Here is a 17,323-nt window from a genome sequence, read left to right as displayed (position 1 = left end):
ATTAAAAGATTAGCATCTCATTGACAAGCAACTACACATGCACCGTATCTACAACAAACTGAGTTGTAACATACAAAGAAAAACTACATATTAATAGAAACAGATTGTGCTTTTCAAATATTGAGTAATTAATTCATCAATTATCCTGTGTTTATGCTATTATGTTGGGTCATCACACAGGTTTGTGGCAAAGATGTATCATGAAAAGCTAACATCAACGCAAATTACCATGGATCAATGTCCTAAACGTAACTCTTCGAAAAAAATAAATAAAAAGAAATTGTAAAAGAATTCCTGCAAAACCAGAAATAACTATACTTTTTCTCTATAATAATAATTTATAATTGACGGTTCAATTTAATCACAGTTCCTTTAACAAATCAATATCCGATTCGTTCCACCTCACATTGGAAAATTCGTCCTGCAAAACCTTGAGTTAGCTCGTATATATATATAATTCCTCCTTCAACGAACGACATAAAACTCAGACCATTAAAGCCAAAAAAAAAAAAAAAAAATCACTAAAAAAACAAACCTAAACCTTTAAGACAACAAAAAAAAAAAAAGAAGCGCTTGCAAAAAAATAGTAGCCAGGCTCTGTTTGGTAGGTGAGGAAATGCAACAAAATCAAATGGAAACTAAAAACTAAATAGCGCTGAACACAAGGACGGTGTGTTTTGCACACTCGGAAACCAAACAGCATGTAACTCGAACGAAAAAAATTGATTTCCTTCATATTTCCCGGCAACAAAACCGAGATCTAAAGGCCGCACGCGAGAGAAATCCAAGGATCAAAAAGGAAACGAACAAAAAGAAATTGAACCTCACAAACGTAAACATGCATGGAAAATTGCTAAATCTAAATGGAAATCAAAGCTTACAAATAAATAAAGAACATTGAGAGTGTAACGCTAGGGTTTAGGAAATGCGTATTTGTGAGAGAGAAGAGAGAGAGGGGGACCTGGAAACGAAGCGGAAGGCCTGGTCTTATCTTCTTTAGGCACGGAGTCTCACTGAGAAGTTCTGAGCTCACAAATTCACATGCCAAAAGATTACGTTGGCTGGCTCGCCTTTTATAGGGGAGCCGGGGACAACTCTCCCGAATACTCCAAAAGATACCTCAAAAGCGGTAGCTGACGTGGCTCTCGTGATTCCCCAGTTAGATATTTCTTTGAATTTTTTATGCCCCGTTAATGTGCTGTATACTTGGACTATTTAATTAAGCTTTTGCTTGCACACTTAATTTTGCATCTTGGCCAAGAAAAATAAAAAAATAAAAATAAAAACCATTTTTTTTTTTTTTTTAAAGAGATACAAACACAAACAGAGCAAAAACAATCTAAAACAAAACTAACAGGGGATGGATCCTTCCCACTACAAATGGGAAAAGAGGGGGAATGGGATAAGAAAAAAAAAATAATAAATAAAAATAAAAATAAAAAACTTAATTTTGCATTTTTGAAGTGATTTGAAGAGAATATTATGTCACAATTACTCGGCTCAATTGGATTATCTCAATTTTAAATGAAATTGTCACATTAGTCGATGGTATTACTGGTATATGTCGCCCTCATTACATTGGATTAGGATCCCCAGCAATAGCAATAACATTGGCTTCAATCACCCCCAAAGACCTTTGGCCACCCCCATGGCTGAGCTAGGTTGGTATTTTTTAATTATTATTTTATTTATTTTTTTATTACTTTATTTTATATTTATTTTTTAAAAAGTAAATAATATTTTATTATTTTATATTGAGTGGGACATGTGGCGAGTTTTAGACGGTTTGATAAAATTAGAAGGTCAAAATTGATAAAAAAAACTTGGTGGGCAATTTCCTAGCTATTACTGGGATCCTGATCCCATTACATTTAGGCTTTTGAGGATTTGTAGAGTGAGGAAAAAAAAAAAAAGTGAAGTTAAGAAGAATCCATTTTACCATTAATATTTTATAATTGTTGGTATACATAGTGTTATATCATTTACAAATAAAAACTTTAAATAACATCCCCAAGAGGTAGCTCAATCGACTAGGACCACGCCTAATGAAGTGGAGGTCACTAGTTCGAATCCCCCCTCCCCTTCTTGTGCGGACATGTCAAAAAAAAAAACTTTAAATGACGTGGCAATATATATACCATATGACATGTAAAATATAATTTAGACCGTGAAATAAATAATTTTTAATTCATTTAAAATAAAAAGGATCCTAAATTTAATCAAGGTAATTTCTTTAAATTGTAGGGTTGGCAATTTTAATAATCTATGTCGTGGTTTAATCCAGAGTAAACAACTTGAATTATTGGAATTGCAGCCTTTGCAATTTTAAAGAATTGCAAGGAGCTCAAGCGCTCCCACACATACTTGATTTAGACACCTTTTCATCTTTGGTGATACTTTGTGAACTATGACATTTTATTTTATTTTCCTCTTTGTATTTTTTTCATTAATTTTTTATGCGATTAATACAAATTCCTAATCGAGCCAAAAAAGCATATTTGATTGTTTATTTTTATTTTTCCTATAATCACCGGTATAACATTTTTAACAAGTCTATCATAACCTTTCGACATGTGATTAGAACCACATCAACCAATAAAAAAATTCAACACATCCTTTTCAATCATATACTGCCACGTGTCATACAAGTTGCAACAATTTTTTACATAATTCTATCCTCTTTGCTGCCTCTTTGGGCTCCATAATGCCTACCCATTTTGAGGTTACTCTTGGATTGCAAGAAAGGGTATGACTGGTGATCTTTCTTTTGAATTTGTATAAATTTAAAATATTATAAAACTTGCTCACATTTTCCTAGTTCCCAAAAGATGGAACTTTTTTTTTTTTTTTTAATCTTTTTTTAAAAAATATATTTCTTTTAATCTTGCATTTTTCATTGAGCCATATTGAAAATATTACTAAACCCACTAACCTCCTCCATAGGATCTTCCTAATTCATAAATTTTCAATTGATTCGTGCATTTCATTTAGTCTTTTATTCTTCAAATCCGATTGTTTTTCTTTTTAAATTCAATTCCGACTCTTAATTTCATTCGTTTACAAAGTTTGCATTTTCTTCTTCTTAGACTCTTAATCTTCCATTTTCCTAACTTAAAAAATTACTAATCACCAATTAATGGAGAAGGATCCTCTCCATCCATTTAGTTGTTTTAAGAGGGCATTTTTGTCCAAATAAAAAACAGAGAACCCAAAAATGACAAAATCATCCCCTAAAAACAACTAACTTGTTCATCTCTATTCCAAATGAGATGAAGAGGATCCAAGCCCCCAATTCACAACCTTTTGCCCCTAGTTCACCACTTTCTCTCATTGTCATCTTTGACTATTCAACTTCGTTCTTAAAAAAACTTCTTATCTCTTTAACATTTACAAACAACAAATTTCTCGGTCTCCTAAATTTGAATGAAAAGAAAAAGTTGATTATCACTCTCTACATACTCCATAACGAGAAAAACTTAAAACTTTTCCACATGTGATTGGAGGGTGTTTAAATATTTTTCTAGTAGCCGACGTAGCTCTAATCATATGCTAACACGTGTTAGTTTATCAGAGGATAATATGTTGGTATTTTTATTAGTTATTACCTTGGATGTTCCCTTTACAAGGTGAAAAGTTAATGCTTATGTCATACCAAGTGAAAATAATCACTTTCTAATCACAAGAATTATAGAGAAACTCAATAACAAATTCTTACAATTTATAGTTAAGAGAAGACAACACACTTCCTCCCCGATTATAAAAGAACAAAGAATAATGCTAGAAACCATACTTGTATGCCATTATTATCTCAACCTGTTGATGTGCCAATGCCAAGCACTTGGTACCAAATATTATGAATTTTCCGGGACAACCATTGAACTGTGGTCCTTACAAATCATGTGGTTTAGAGGTCTTGCCATTTTTCCTGTAACAAAGGACGAAAGATATGGTTGCTTTCAAAAGCAACACTGATATTTTGGTTTATCTCCTACCAAAATATCAATGAATCAGATTAGGAAACCATCACCACCCTTCATTCCTTTGGGCAAAGGATTATAAACAAGTAAATCTAGATTCTTGTCTTTTTATGATGATCTCGAAAAGAAGTTACAAATGAAAAGAAATTGACAGCTATTATGTAATGCAATCATAATGGATTAGAGCTTCCAAAACTTGGCAAACTTTACATCCTTACATAAGGAAGACGACATTTCCAGTAAAACCTGGACTGTCTCTTAGACTCGAAAAGTTGACAAAGTTTTTCTTTAAATTCAGTTGAAATAATTTTTCTTTGACCTAATCTATCAAATTGATGTGTCCAAAATACATGCGATTTTCATATGTTCTATTGTTAAAAATGCATCTGAGAATTATATACAATTTGGACACAAGTTGACCCAATTACCATATGTTCTATTGTTATGTTATGGTCTACTTCGAGGACACAAGTTGACCCAATTACCAATCCAAGGCAAACCAAAGCCTAAAAGTCACTAGCCTAGTTGACCCATGCAGTTTAGCTTCCATGGCTAGACTACACCCTACCAACCCTCAGACTAATACAAACTGTAAGAAGAATTTACCCACTTGCAAGAAGGTGAGCTCAAGCTTATATACACTATGTAAGACACCAAGTATCGTACGCTCCACAATGACATCTATGGCAACTCACTGTGTTCCTATAGGTCGCTCCCTCCATGACTTTAACTAGTGACTGGGTGTCTAGCTGTTACCAAATGATACAAACTCCAAGTAAAACTCACCCTTGAAAAACAACATGCAATGAGAGAGTATTCAAGAGCTTATAACACCGAATAAAAATAGAGAGGGAAATCTGGTGAAGATTTCAGAGCCTTTGTAGCTCCCATGATCAACAGCGTTCGTCTGGACTTTCTGAACCATGTGGAGCAGTATGTAATTCACATAACAATAACATATACAAATGAATAGAATTACATTGCAGATGGTGGCATTTCTTTCTTGTCAGTTCCATATTCTATATGACTTAAATGATCGCCAATGTACAAAAGCTTCGATACCCACACTTGTTAAAAGTTAAGGTGAGAGATACTTGAGAAGGCTGACCAATATAACTCTTTCAGCCTTTTCACTTTATCTTGTTTTAATCAGGTAAATTGTGAGATAAGACATGGCACATGATGGTAGATGCTGATTAACGAAGCCAAAATTTACCTAACTGAAATATACAGAGATGTAAGTGTGAGCCAAGGCCAATCTGGAGGATGAGTTCATCGATGATGGCATCAATGGCTAGAAGCTGTGTCAATTGACTCCATTTTTCACTTGGCATTAAGAAGAATAAGCAACAGTTGTTATCATGAGCCTGTCTGAAGTGGGAGAAGAGTCTCTTGCTTGCCTGCAATAAAAACTTTAAGTTCTGCTGGTGCAACGACCAATTTCAACCACTCTTGAAGATCTTCACCTTCAACTTTCTCTTTATCTGAACATAAACACTATCAGATCACCATGGCCAACAGTAGCCAGACTTATTATGATATAAGGATCACTTATTTCACATCACAAACTCAATCTCAGACATTTATATCTGCATATTATCCAGGACCTGGATTTATGAGGCAGTCCCTACAGTTAAAAAGAACTGTTTTTTTTTTTTTTTTGGGTAAATCCTGAACAAAGTTCTTACTTTCGCCAATAAAATTGTTGGAAATAAGCTAGGTAGAGCTTTATACAAGTTTCTTAGGCTCAGATTTTAGATTTGAAGCTCGTCTATAAGATGTTTATTGGGCAGTTTCTATTCACGTGAAATCAGATCTTCTATATGGTTTCAATATTGCTTGATTTTGTTTTTAGAGATGTTTTTCTTGACAAGTTTGTCTTTTAGAGTCTCCATGATGAGTAATGCTAGAAGTTATTCTTGTGTCACTCTAAAAACGATGTGCCTTCTAAAATCACCATTGGACTTGTGATCAATCATTATTGAATTTTGATCAAATGATGATTTTAAAAGGCAACTCATTCATTGAGTGATACAAGGGGGACACAAAAATGACTTCTAGAATTACTCCTCCATCCATGATACCAAAACAAAATGAGAGTTTTTATATATTGAAAATATTTGTGTTCTTTATTTGATCAAGGACCCACTTCTTTCTACCTTCCCTAATTCTTTACTTCCCCCATATGGATTCTACACAATCTCTCTCTCTCTCTCTCTTCAATAATTCTCTCTGCTATGTTCTTCGATAAATCTATACCCTGACCTATTTTATTTACTTTTTAAGCCTGATAGCTGTCATAATCATAAAATCATCCACCATATTTTCTTCGCAAGACAGCCCCAGAATTTAAGATTCTCCATTTCATATGAATGTCTAGCAATTTGTTAAATTGTAAATGATATCCATTTGATCAAAAATTTGACATGCATGATAAGTGTGGAAGACATTTAATCCAACGGAGACCTAGGCAAAATATTAATCCAATGCAAAGAGTTATACTAAGTTTATGTTGAACCCAACCCATACCATGTATGCACATATATGTAAAATAGAAGAAAATAAGAGCGATCAAGTATCACCTTCCAAATGGGCACCAAGCCCCTCTAAGACAGTAGGATTAGCACGTACAACAGTAAGTGCTACTTCCAAAGCAGATTGCAACAATGCTTTCACCTCTCTTTGAACAAGATCAACAAGATGCCCCTGTTAATGGTCATTGTATATCAGTATTTACAGCAAATATAACAGGAAGAAAGACAAAAAATAAAAATCACAGGACCTGATCCCTTCCCCAAGGAACTCCTCCTCCAGATTCATCAATCCCACCACCCGAAAGCGTGGCTATAGAAACAGGGCCAATGGTCTGATTAAGACCATATTCAGCTACTGCCTTGTATGCCAGGTCAGTTGCTCGTCGTATATCATCAAGTGCACCAGTTGACACACGACCTGAATAAACCACTTCTTCAGCTGCACGACCTCCAAGAAGAGTAACCAAGCGGCCTCGTAACTCATCAATGAACAGCAAATATCTATCTTCAGTTGTTGGAGGAGTATAAGTAAAGCCTAGTGCCCCTCCTGACCTTGGCAATATGCTTAGCTTCTGATAACACAAGAACATTTAGTGATTACTACTATATCATGTATGTGACATGCACATCAATAACTGGGTGAGTGCAGTACCAATTCATAGCATGTGCTAGATTCTAATGATTCACAATTTCTTGCAAAACATTTCTGCATCTTTTTCTTCATTTGCACATTATTAATTAAAATCTACCTTATCATATTCAAAACTTTTGTACCTAGTCCGAAGGAAAAAAGAACAAAAGATTAATATGCCCATGAAAAGATAAGTGGATGCAATTCATGGTGTGAAACATCAATAGCCATAGGCATATTCTCTATATGTACCAATATTGGTATGACCATATCTGGACTTTAGTTTAGTGTAAAAGTAAAAATGAATAATTATAAAAAACTAATGCTGATACACAATCGATAGGAAATTGATATACAATTTGAAGCAACACCAATCAAGTAAGAAGGACACTTGGTTCCCATCAAGAAAGGAAAAAACGAACAAAAAATAATAATTTCATGAAAAAAAAAAAAGAGAAGCTCCTCTATCACTCACTTATAGTATTGGCACACTGGGAAAATAAATTAATATTTCAAGTTTGCTAAACTTTAACACTCTTTTCAAATTTCAAAACAAGAAATTTTTCCACCTAACAAATGATCATGACACAATCCCTCATCCACATAAGATTGCCTTGTGCCAAGCTCTGTTCCAGCCCACAAATAACAGAAGCAAACATGCATAACAAATAGAGAAAAATCATTCAAGGAAATAGACAACCCATGAATATGCTCTATTTTTCCAGACCCTATCATATTATTCTCAAAGAAAATGTAAAATGTTTGGAATGACAGTGATTAATTATGAAGACGGTTTTAACAGATATGTCACCCAGATAGAGGCCTATCATCTGCTAGGATCCCAGCAACCCCAGCACATATATCCCAATAAAAAATTCCTATGCATTACCTCAGCACGCGGCTGTCCAACAAGAAGATTTGCAACAGCAGTACCTACTACTGCATGACCAGCTTCATGCCGTGCAACTACAGCTTTCTCACTTCCTTGCAACTTAGCAGTCTTCTTCTCTATGCCCTACAACAAGAAATTAGGTTTAGTTTCTCTGTTAGTTAATCCAAACAAAAGTTCACTTATCATATTAATAGATTTCTATGTTGCAACTGGAATATTATATTCTTCCAAGGGGCAAAACCTTACATACCTCAATGCACAGGACAAAGAAAAAGCATGAGAGCAATAGGATGCAGTCGACTAAAATACGTAAACAGGGCATTCTCATTAAACACACCAGCATAGTACACTTTATGTCATAAGAGCATTCGAGATAACATACAATTTTGAAACTCCATTGCATATAACTCCTAGCTAGAGTTACTTATTTAGTTATAAAGTTATACTTCATATTATCAAAAAAAGAGAAAAACAAACCTCAAACAAGCGGTTATATAAGAGAAAAAGGAAAAGCTAAAAGGTATCAACCATAGAAAACCAGATCAAGAAAGTCACTAAGAAAAACACTAATATCAGGATCCAACTTGGAACTAAGAGGGGAGCGAAAGGGTGAAATCACAATCAGTTATTGTATACCATTCTATCATAAGTCAGCAAACTGCAATATCACTATTTAGCTTTAAGAAAAAAAAAGTAGGAAGAACAAGACTGAAAAGTAAGCACACCAAAGAAAGAACAATCTCCCCCCTCCACACACAAATAGACCAAGAGACTTACAGCTATTGATCTTTCCACTGCTTGAATGAAATCAATTTTGTCCACGACAACTTTCCGCTGTCTTCCAGCCAATAAAGCAGCTTCATTTACCAAGTTTGCAAGATCAGCCCTGTACAACATTTTAAAGCAAACATTTACTCCAATGTTTTCCACAAACAGGGCTATGGAAAGAAGAAAGGTGCAGCTTCTAGATGTATTGGAGAAAAGAACAAGTACCCAGTAAAACCAGTAGTCATAGAAGCAATGTCACCGAGGACAACATCCTCTGCTAAAGGAAGTTCTTTCTTGGAAACATGTACTTTTAAAATGGCTTCTCTTCCACACCTATCTGGTGTTTCTACCTAAAAGAAGACAGGAAACCATACGAGCATTATTGCTGACACAACTGCAAAGCAGAACTTGTTTTGACGTCACATTTCAACATTCAGAGGGATGAAAGAGCCAGAATACAAACCATAACCACTCGATCAAATCTCCCTGGTCGGCGAAGTGCAGGGTCTAAGACATCTGAGCGATTAGTTGCTCCAAGAACAATCACAGCAGAGTTGCTGTCAAACCCATCCATCTCCTGAAATGCAATTTCACATAGACAGGCCGATGTCAAGAGTGACTACAATAAAATGTTCCAGAAACTGACAAACTATGTCGTAGGAAGCTTACAGTGAGCAGCTGATTCAAGGTCTGCTCTCTCTCGTCATTGCTAACAATACGATACTTTCCATCACGACTTTTTGCTACAGCGTCAATCTGCATAAAAGAAAAAATGTGACTGGCAATGCATTGATACCTTCAGAGATTGAACATAGTTATCCAACATAGTAAGAGATTCCCAAACTCTAACCTCGTCAATAAATATTATTGACGGTGCCTCCTTCTTTGCCCGTGCAAATAGATCTCTCACACGGGAGGCACCCATGCCGACATACAATTCTACAAACTCACTAGCAGAACAACTTATAAAGGGCACTTCAGCTTCCCCAGCCACAGCCTTTGCTAGAAGAGTCTTACCTGTCCCAGGAAGACCCACCTGTAAGATAAACAGAGCCATATTTACTAATTATGCATCAAACTTATTTCAAAAGGAAGGTGGTGTCTGCTATATATCCTATTATACAAGCAGTCGATGGGAAGCATTCATGGGTAAAACTAAGGAAACCTCCACTTTAAAGAGATATCTGGCCAATCTCTATTAACATTTATAGGGAAAACAAATGTAAACCAGGAAGGTCTGTAGATTGGACAGCACCAATAATAATTAATCTAGCATAGAAGATCTTCAGGGAAGAGAATTAGAATAGTTGGCCCCATCCCTGCAGTTGATCAAAATTGCCAAAGATTTGCTAGTAGACTATCACAATTTCAAATTCTTGGGCTCGTAATGAGGTCATTCATCAGTAGTCTCTGCATAAAACTTACCAAGAGAACACCCCTAGGTGGTCGAGCACCAAGTCGTATATACCTATCTGGATTCCGAAGAAATTCCTGGCAAATAAGCATCAGCATTATAAATAAAAATAAAAAAAATAAAAAAATAAAAAAGAAGACTATGAATGCCATACAAAGATTTTAAGGAAAAAAAAAAAGGAGTAAGTAAAAACCCTTTAGGACTTCCTACAAAACTTGACAATTTTTGCTGATAAAAGAATAATCTGAGCAGAGTCTAGCATACCACAATTTCTTCAAGCTCCTCCTTAGCCTCATCAACACCAGCAACATCAGCAAAGGTAATCATTTCACCTTGTTCAGATGCTTTTGCACCACTAGAACCTCCAGATTTGCGGTTCCTAATCTGACCAGTCGTATGCTGTACACAAGAATGTATTCACTGAGGGCCATGAAGCATTATTTCAACCATCAAGGCACAAGAAAAAGAAGCATGCTGGTTCATACCTGAGAAAAGCTTACAGGAAACCGGTGGAGAAGTCCTGCAAGCACAGCAACATAAAACAAAGCTATCTGCAAATAACAGTCCAAAGTCAAGATATAAAGCTTTGATCTTCTAAGAAATAAACTCCAATACAATACAAATTGTAGATACAGATGGTGTAGGAGTCAAAAACAATTTGAAAGAAAATTTAAGTTGCCAAAAAAAAAATTGTCACACTTATGCTATGTAGCAGCCCCAAAAAACTAGGCCACTAGCAAAAATATTTCCCGTTGCTTTGGTAATTGTCTACTTTCCATAGAAAGCAAATTAATTAACTTTTAGGCTTTTCATGCATGTCAACATTTGTTAACACAGATAAGGATGTCAGATGAAAAGTAATACATGGTTCTACACTTAGGGCACATTTGGTATGCGGAATAAACCCATGGAATGAAATGATTATTCTGTAGGGTTGCACATCATTCTAAGGGCTATTCCTAGACGAATATAATGGAGTTTCCAAAAAAAACCCAATGTTTTTTCTTCAAACCCAAAAAAATAAAATAAAATAAAATAAAATCTTGGGTATTGTAGGAATTTTGATTTAATTCCATTGAGAGCATCATGTGTTGTCACCAAAGAAAAGAATAGGAATGGTCATTTCATTCCAACTTCTTGTATTCCCAGTAATACCCATTCCTATTCCTAAAAGAATGACCATTGCATGTACTGAACGTGCCCTTAGGGACTAATCTAGGGTCTCATTTAGCAATATAGGTAAACATGATATGGTATGGTCATATTTGAAACCTTCCGTGTTTAGTTTCCACACAATCTTATAATCTATTGAAAGCTATCCTAGATTATTATTGAGTCGAAGAAAACTTCATATATTCAACTTATCAAAAAAAAAAAAAAAAAAAACTTCATATATTCAGAATAGGAAACCTTGTACTGATTGTTATTTAGTCAAAACAAACTTCCAAAGCAAAGACAGTGAATTCACATTAACTGTCCTTATGTGCTCACAGCAAAAAGCAGGATTCTCGAGAAGATTCAAGTTACAGACATGTATTAACTAGCTACCATTGGGAAAAAAAAGTTCTTGTTAACCTTATCTTCCCATATAAATGAACATTAAAATAGATGAAAAAAAGGAATTATATTTCAGTATGAAGCTCAACACATCGGCTACTATGTAGGATTAGCATCAAACATTTTAAATTCTAGCTCAACAAACGGATTGGAATTTCTTATGTTCGAAACCTTCTATAACTAATTTCTATTGTTCATCAATTCTCGCTGCCAGCCTTACAATATTATACTACAAAATCAATATATAGTTCAATTGTTTTGGCACGAGGAACCATTGAGCATGTCACAAACAACTGAAGCGGAGTTCATAGCAGCTAGCGCAAAATAAGATATGTTAACCATTAAAACTACGTCACTATCACAGCATGATATAACAGAACGAAATGTGCTTACCAATGCAGAGTTCAAGAATCCACCGGACCGCTTATCCGGTGACCCAAACTCCACCGCATTCTCAAGCATCTTCTCGTACGGGGCTTTTATATCACTCGGCCGCGTCGTCGTGTACACGATCCTCTTCGTCGGCGCCACGCTCCGGAGCAACAACTCGGACTCCTGCAACTTGCTGCTACTCGCTCCCACAACCTCAATTTCCTGACTTGCCGGCTCGGACTTCAACTTGAACATAATGTGAACCCCATCAACCTCGACTTTATGCACCTGATTGCTATTTATCTTGCTCAAAAAATCACTGTACGGAACGCTTATGAAGGTCGTCGGAGTCCTAGGCTCCGAACCCGGAAGCGGAAGCCCGGGGCGGAGCAACCTCATAACGAAAATCACAATCCCTAATTGCAAGAGCAAAACCCCAATCTCCTGAGCCTGAACTATCGGCTGCCACTGCCATTTTTTCCCTTTGGGCCACCACACATTCCCTTTCCCTTGCTTCTCTTTTCGCCTATTCGACGCCGAAGAAGAGCTCGAATTCTGCGAGTTCTTGTTGCTCTCGCTCTCGCTCGTCCCGCTCGAACCGGCCGCCGAATCGCTGTCCTTAGTACTCGCCCGAATCCGATTCCTTCTGAACCCGAAATCTCCCCAAAGATTGAACCTCCCCGAACTCTTCGAAAATCTGGTCGCTGGTCCGTACGGTTCCGCTGAGGAAAAAGGTAGAGAATTAGGGATAAAACGGCTTGCGTTTTGGTGAAAACCCTTGAACTGAGAGCGAAAGAAGCGTAATCCATGGCAATGATAGAGTCTCTGATACGAATTCAAATGGATGTTTTGGTGAAATATTGGACGTAAGGACTCCACCGATGACATTTCGAAACCCTAAAAAGCAAAATCAGTTTTCAAATAGTGTGTTTATATTACATATCTATATGTGTATGTATATGTTGGTGCGTGCGCTTGAGAGAGAGATATATGTGCGAAGGGTGCTATAGCCTATCGCTAAGGTCGGAGCAGATAGAGAGACAGACAGAAAGACAGGCACCCAGAATTCTTCTTGGATTCCAGGCCGTCCGATTAAGCCGAAGTTGAAGATCCTAACTGTCAATTTCATTTTTAGTTTTTTCTTCTTTTTTAATTTTTTTTCTCTTTTGGTTAACGTTATCCGCAGCAGTTGTAGTGAAATGAAAAAATAATATTCCAGAAGGAATTGTCTGTGCCGCTGACCACGTGGAAATGATGTTCTGAGGTCAGCATCAGGAGACACGTGTATAGGAGCAAGATGCTGATGATTGGTGGGGCTCCAGCTGATATTTTTGTACGTAATTGGGCTTCACTACACGATGTCAGAGTTGGGCTCGGGTTAAGGCAATGGTTTTCGGGCTTGGCTGAATGGACAGAAATTGGCTCCTTGTTTTTTTTATAAACAAAAAAATGTCTCATGGCGGGCCCTTGCCCTCCCGTCCCTGCTCCTCTTCGCCGTTGCTGCTGTCGAAGGGTTTTTGCTGTTGCTTTTTGGCTTTTAGCTTTACTATGTATTTTCCATTGTTTTCTTATTTTCTGTTATTAAGCTTCTCTGTTGTTATTTTTCTGTTTCTGTTGCTGCTGTTTTTTGTCTTGGGTTTGTGTCTCCTTGTCCTAATGTGGTTTGATATATCTTTGGAGACTTTGGCTTGTTGGTCTTCAGTAGTATCCTCGCGGTCTTTGGCAATACTATCCTCACGACAACCACTTCACGATGATTATTGCCATTTCCTTATAGGGTGCTTCTCATTTGTTACCGCCTTGTGATGCATTTGGAGAAGCTCAAATCGTTTTTGGTTCCTCTAAAACTATTAATAGATTCATTGCCTACAATACGTGTTTGTATATATTATGTTATTGCCTTTATTGTTGAGGTGTCCACCCATCTTTTATTGTACGATCCCTTGTAACCCATTTTTCCTTATGGATTATAAAAAAAAATGTTAACAAATAATTCAAGCAAGAAAAAAAAATACTATTAAAAACACAAAAACATTTTTTATTTTTATATTGCGTCATAACACATTTTCAAACTTAAAAAAAGAAAAGAACATTCTTCATAATATATTGACAAATTAAGATTTTCAAAAAAGTTGGATGTGTCTTTTAAAGGAAAAGTATGGCACATGGTATAGAATGTTGCTTTCTCCAACTCCTTTTAGTCAAAAACCTTGGCTGGTAAAACCCATGGTATTGTGACTTTGGAAGTTGTTTACATGATTATTGCTTGTAATTGCCTCTAAATTTCTGAAAGCACGTAGTATCGAAACCAAGCGGATGACAAAGAGAAATTGATTTTCTCAGGTGGGGGAATTCCAATTAAGGAAAATGAATAGTTTGAATTTTAGCCAAGCAAGTCTTAAAACAAAAAAAAAAAAAAAAAAAAAGGGTGGCTAGATCATTTCCTTCAGGTGTGGCCAACCACTGTCTTATCTTACAAGAGAATGTTCAATCTTATGAGAGAAAGTTCAATCGGCTCAAAAGAGTGATTAGGGTGATTGGTTCAAGGATGGTTACACAACCTCGAAGCCATCAAGAGTGATTGATGGTTCAATAGGTTTCCGCAAGCACTCAAAGGTGGTGCAACCACTATTTGAGAGTTCAAGGGTGATACGATTACTCCCAAACAACTGGGAGGTAGTCACACTACCATTTTAGGATCACCAATCACTACCTTCAAAGGGTGAGAGGGGATGGTTGGCCTACCCTTAACTATACTTTTACCCTTGAGTAACCCATCACTTTAAAGAATGGTTTGGCCCCCCAATTTTTTTTTTTTTTTTTTGTGAGTAAAATGATCATTTTTTGAATTGCAAATTTGCAAGGGACCTTAATTGAGTCAATCTCATCGTGCAAAGATTGAGGACATGTTTGGATGTGCGTTTGAGGGATTTAAAAGTACATTTAACATTCAAAAAGTCTGTTTAAAAAAAAAATACCCGTTTGGTATAAAAAAAATTGAAAGCGTTTTTAAAGGTTCAATCAAAAAAAAAAAAAAAGGTAAACGCACTTTTGACAAAAGTTTACAAATAAAGTTTTTGCCAAAAAATAGTTTTTTTTTTTTTACTTAAAACCTCTATTTTTCAAACAAAATCTCAATAGAGCTTTTAAGTTAAAAAGCGTTTTTGGGCAAAAATTTCATTTTTAAGCTTTTGCCAAAAGTGTGTATTTTTTTCATTTTTAGACTTTTTGACTATCAAAAGTGCTTTGAATTTTTTTTTACCAAACATGTGTTTTTTTACTTTAAGCAAGATTTTAGGGTGTTAAATACACTTTTGAGGTTTACAAACACAATCTCAAACAGGTCTTAAAGTCGAATAGAGATTTCCGGCTGCCTCATGCGTCAGACATTTGACGACTTTTTAAAAAAAAAAATTGAAGAAGAGAGATATTAAAGGGGAATCCAAATTTGAAGTATTAGTACTAAATTTGAGGTATTAGAACCTTCTACCCATAGGTTTTAATTTTAAATCTAAAAGTAAATTTTGAGGCATTAAAAACTAAATATTAATTCATAAAAATTTAACAAAAAAAAAAATAACAAAACTTTTTTTTATTATTTTTTTTTAATATTTGTCCTACGCTAGGCTGCCAAATTTTGGCAGCTGCATAGTAGAACTCCTTAAAGTCATCTTTCGGGGAGGAGTCCTGCTATGCAGCTACCAAAAGGCAGCCTAGCGTATGACATATATTAAAAAAATAATAATAAATTGGTTAGTTAAATTTTTATAAATTAATATTTAATTTTTAATGCCTCAAAACTTGTTTTTATATTCAAAACTAAAATTTAGGGGTGGGAGATTAACCCTTTAGGGATTTGTATCACCTAAAAGGGATTCGATCATCCTAAATTTGGTGCTAATGCCTCAAATTTAGTGCTAATATCTCAAATTTAGCGCTAATATTTTAAATTTAAATTTTCCTTTAATATTTCTCTTCTTCAATTTAATAATAATAATAATAATAATAATTATAATTGGCCACGCCCGAAAATCTCAACTCTTCGGGGAGTAACTTTTGATTATCGAAAACCACGAGGTCATGTGAGACAAATATGTTCTTTTTACTAACCACCTTCAGATACCTGTTTTCTATTTTGTCTTCATTATCCCATGAACTTAGGAAGATAAATAGAATGTAAAACTCCAGATTCCAGAATCCGAGGATCTCCAAACGCTCTTAGCCAAACAAATGTTCCTAAAAATAGACATCCCAATCCAAAGCTGGGGGAACACAGCAAAGATTTTGACCACTCTTTTCTTTCTTTCCTCTTCATTTGTTCATCACATTTGTTCAAGTTTTCTTTCAAAAAATCAACCCCAACTCTGCATTTTTTATTGAGCATTGATCTTTTTCAGTTGGTTCTCAATTACCCAATTCTTATTTTCTTCCAAATGTGGATTATTCCATTGTAGATCACTGAAAGAAATAGACATGGGTGTTAATGCAGAGGATATTGTAGTTTGTTTATGTAGAATCCTTGAGTTTTCCATCAAGACCAGTCACAGATTTGTACAAAAGCATCCATTTGTTTCTGGTTCTTTCTTTTTATCCCTCCTTGTATATGTATTTCTTCCTTCCATCCTCAGCTTTTTGGCCTACTCTTCCCCATTTCTTGTCTGTATTTGTATTCTTCTTAGAGTCTTTTGGACTTCGGAACAGTCCAACGTTGTCAAAGGAGATGAGGAAAGGAACAATGTAACGTTACATAAAAGGTCTGGCTCTGTTGAATATGGTATTGCTGTCAATAGAAATTATTACTCTTCCTTACGCAATCAAACAAGTGTTCGACGAAATGTTAAAGAGAAGAACAAAGAATTGGATCTACAGGGTGGTAAGAAGGAAGAAGATAAGGTTTTACAGGCAGCTTCTAATGAGTATCCAATTGGTAAAACTGCCATTGAGGAGAAAGAAAGTTATTCTTTTGAGCATGGAGAGAGTTCCTCGGCTAATTATTCAAAATCTAAAGGTATCCAAAATCTTGATGAACATTATTCTGCATTCTTGGACTCTGCACGTTTTCATAAATTTGATGTTGGTGGTATTGAGTTAGAGGCAGACAACACGGAAGAAGAAGACGATGACGATGAAGAAGAGGCGCACGAAGATGGGAATCAGGCTGTGGAGTGGACAGAGGAT

The 17,323-nt window shown here is 35.7% G+C and overlaps 1 protein-coding gene across 1 annotated transcript; it reads right to left on the bottom strand.

The window, feature by feature from the left end:
* Positions 1-4,798: 4,798 nt before the first annotated feature.
* Positions 4,799-13,223, bottom strand: LOC132163980 (ATP-dependent zinc metalloprotease FTSH 9, chloroplastic-like). Its single transcript, XM_059574373.1, has 13 exons — positions 12,167-13,223; positions 10,702-10,767; positions 10,481-10,615; positions 10,228-10,293; positions 9,653-9,838; positions 9,472-9,558; positions 9,266-9,379; positions 9,028-9,152; positions 8,812-8,920; positions 8,032-8,157; positions 6,760-7,083; positions 6,560-6,683; positions 4,799-5,461 (listed from the first exon to the last, which is right to left on the bottom strand). Exons 1-13 carry the CDS (start codon positions 13,031-13,033, stop codon positions 5,337-5,339), a joined length of 2,454 nt encoding a protein of 817 aa, XP_059430356.1. The 5' UTR covers positions 13,034-13,223; the 3' UTR covers positions 4,799-5,336.
* Positions 13,224-17,323: the final 4,100 nt, after the last annotated feature.

The sequence above is a fragment of the Corylus avellana genome, chromosome ca10, assembly GCF_901000735.1.
Source record: "Corylus avellana chromosome ca10, CavTom2PMs-1.0".
Lineage (NCBI taxonomy): Eukaryota > Viridiplantae > Streptophyta > Magnoliopsida > Fagales > Betulaceae > Corylus > Corylus avellana.
The sequence above is the reverse complement of the archived record's forward strand: the minus strand, read 5'-3'. Positions and strand labels throughout refer to the sequence as shown.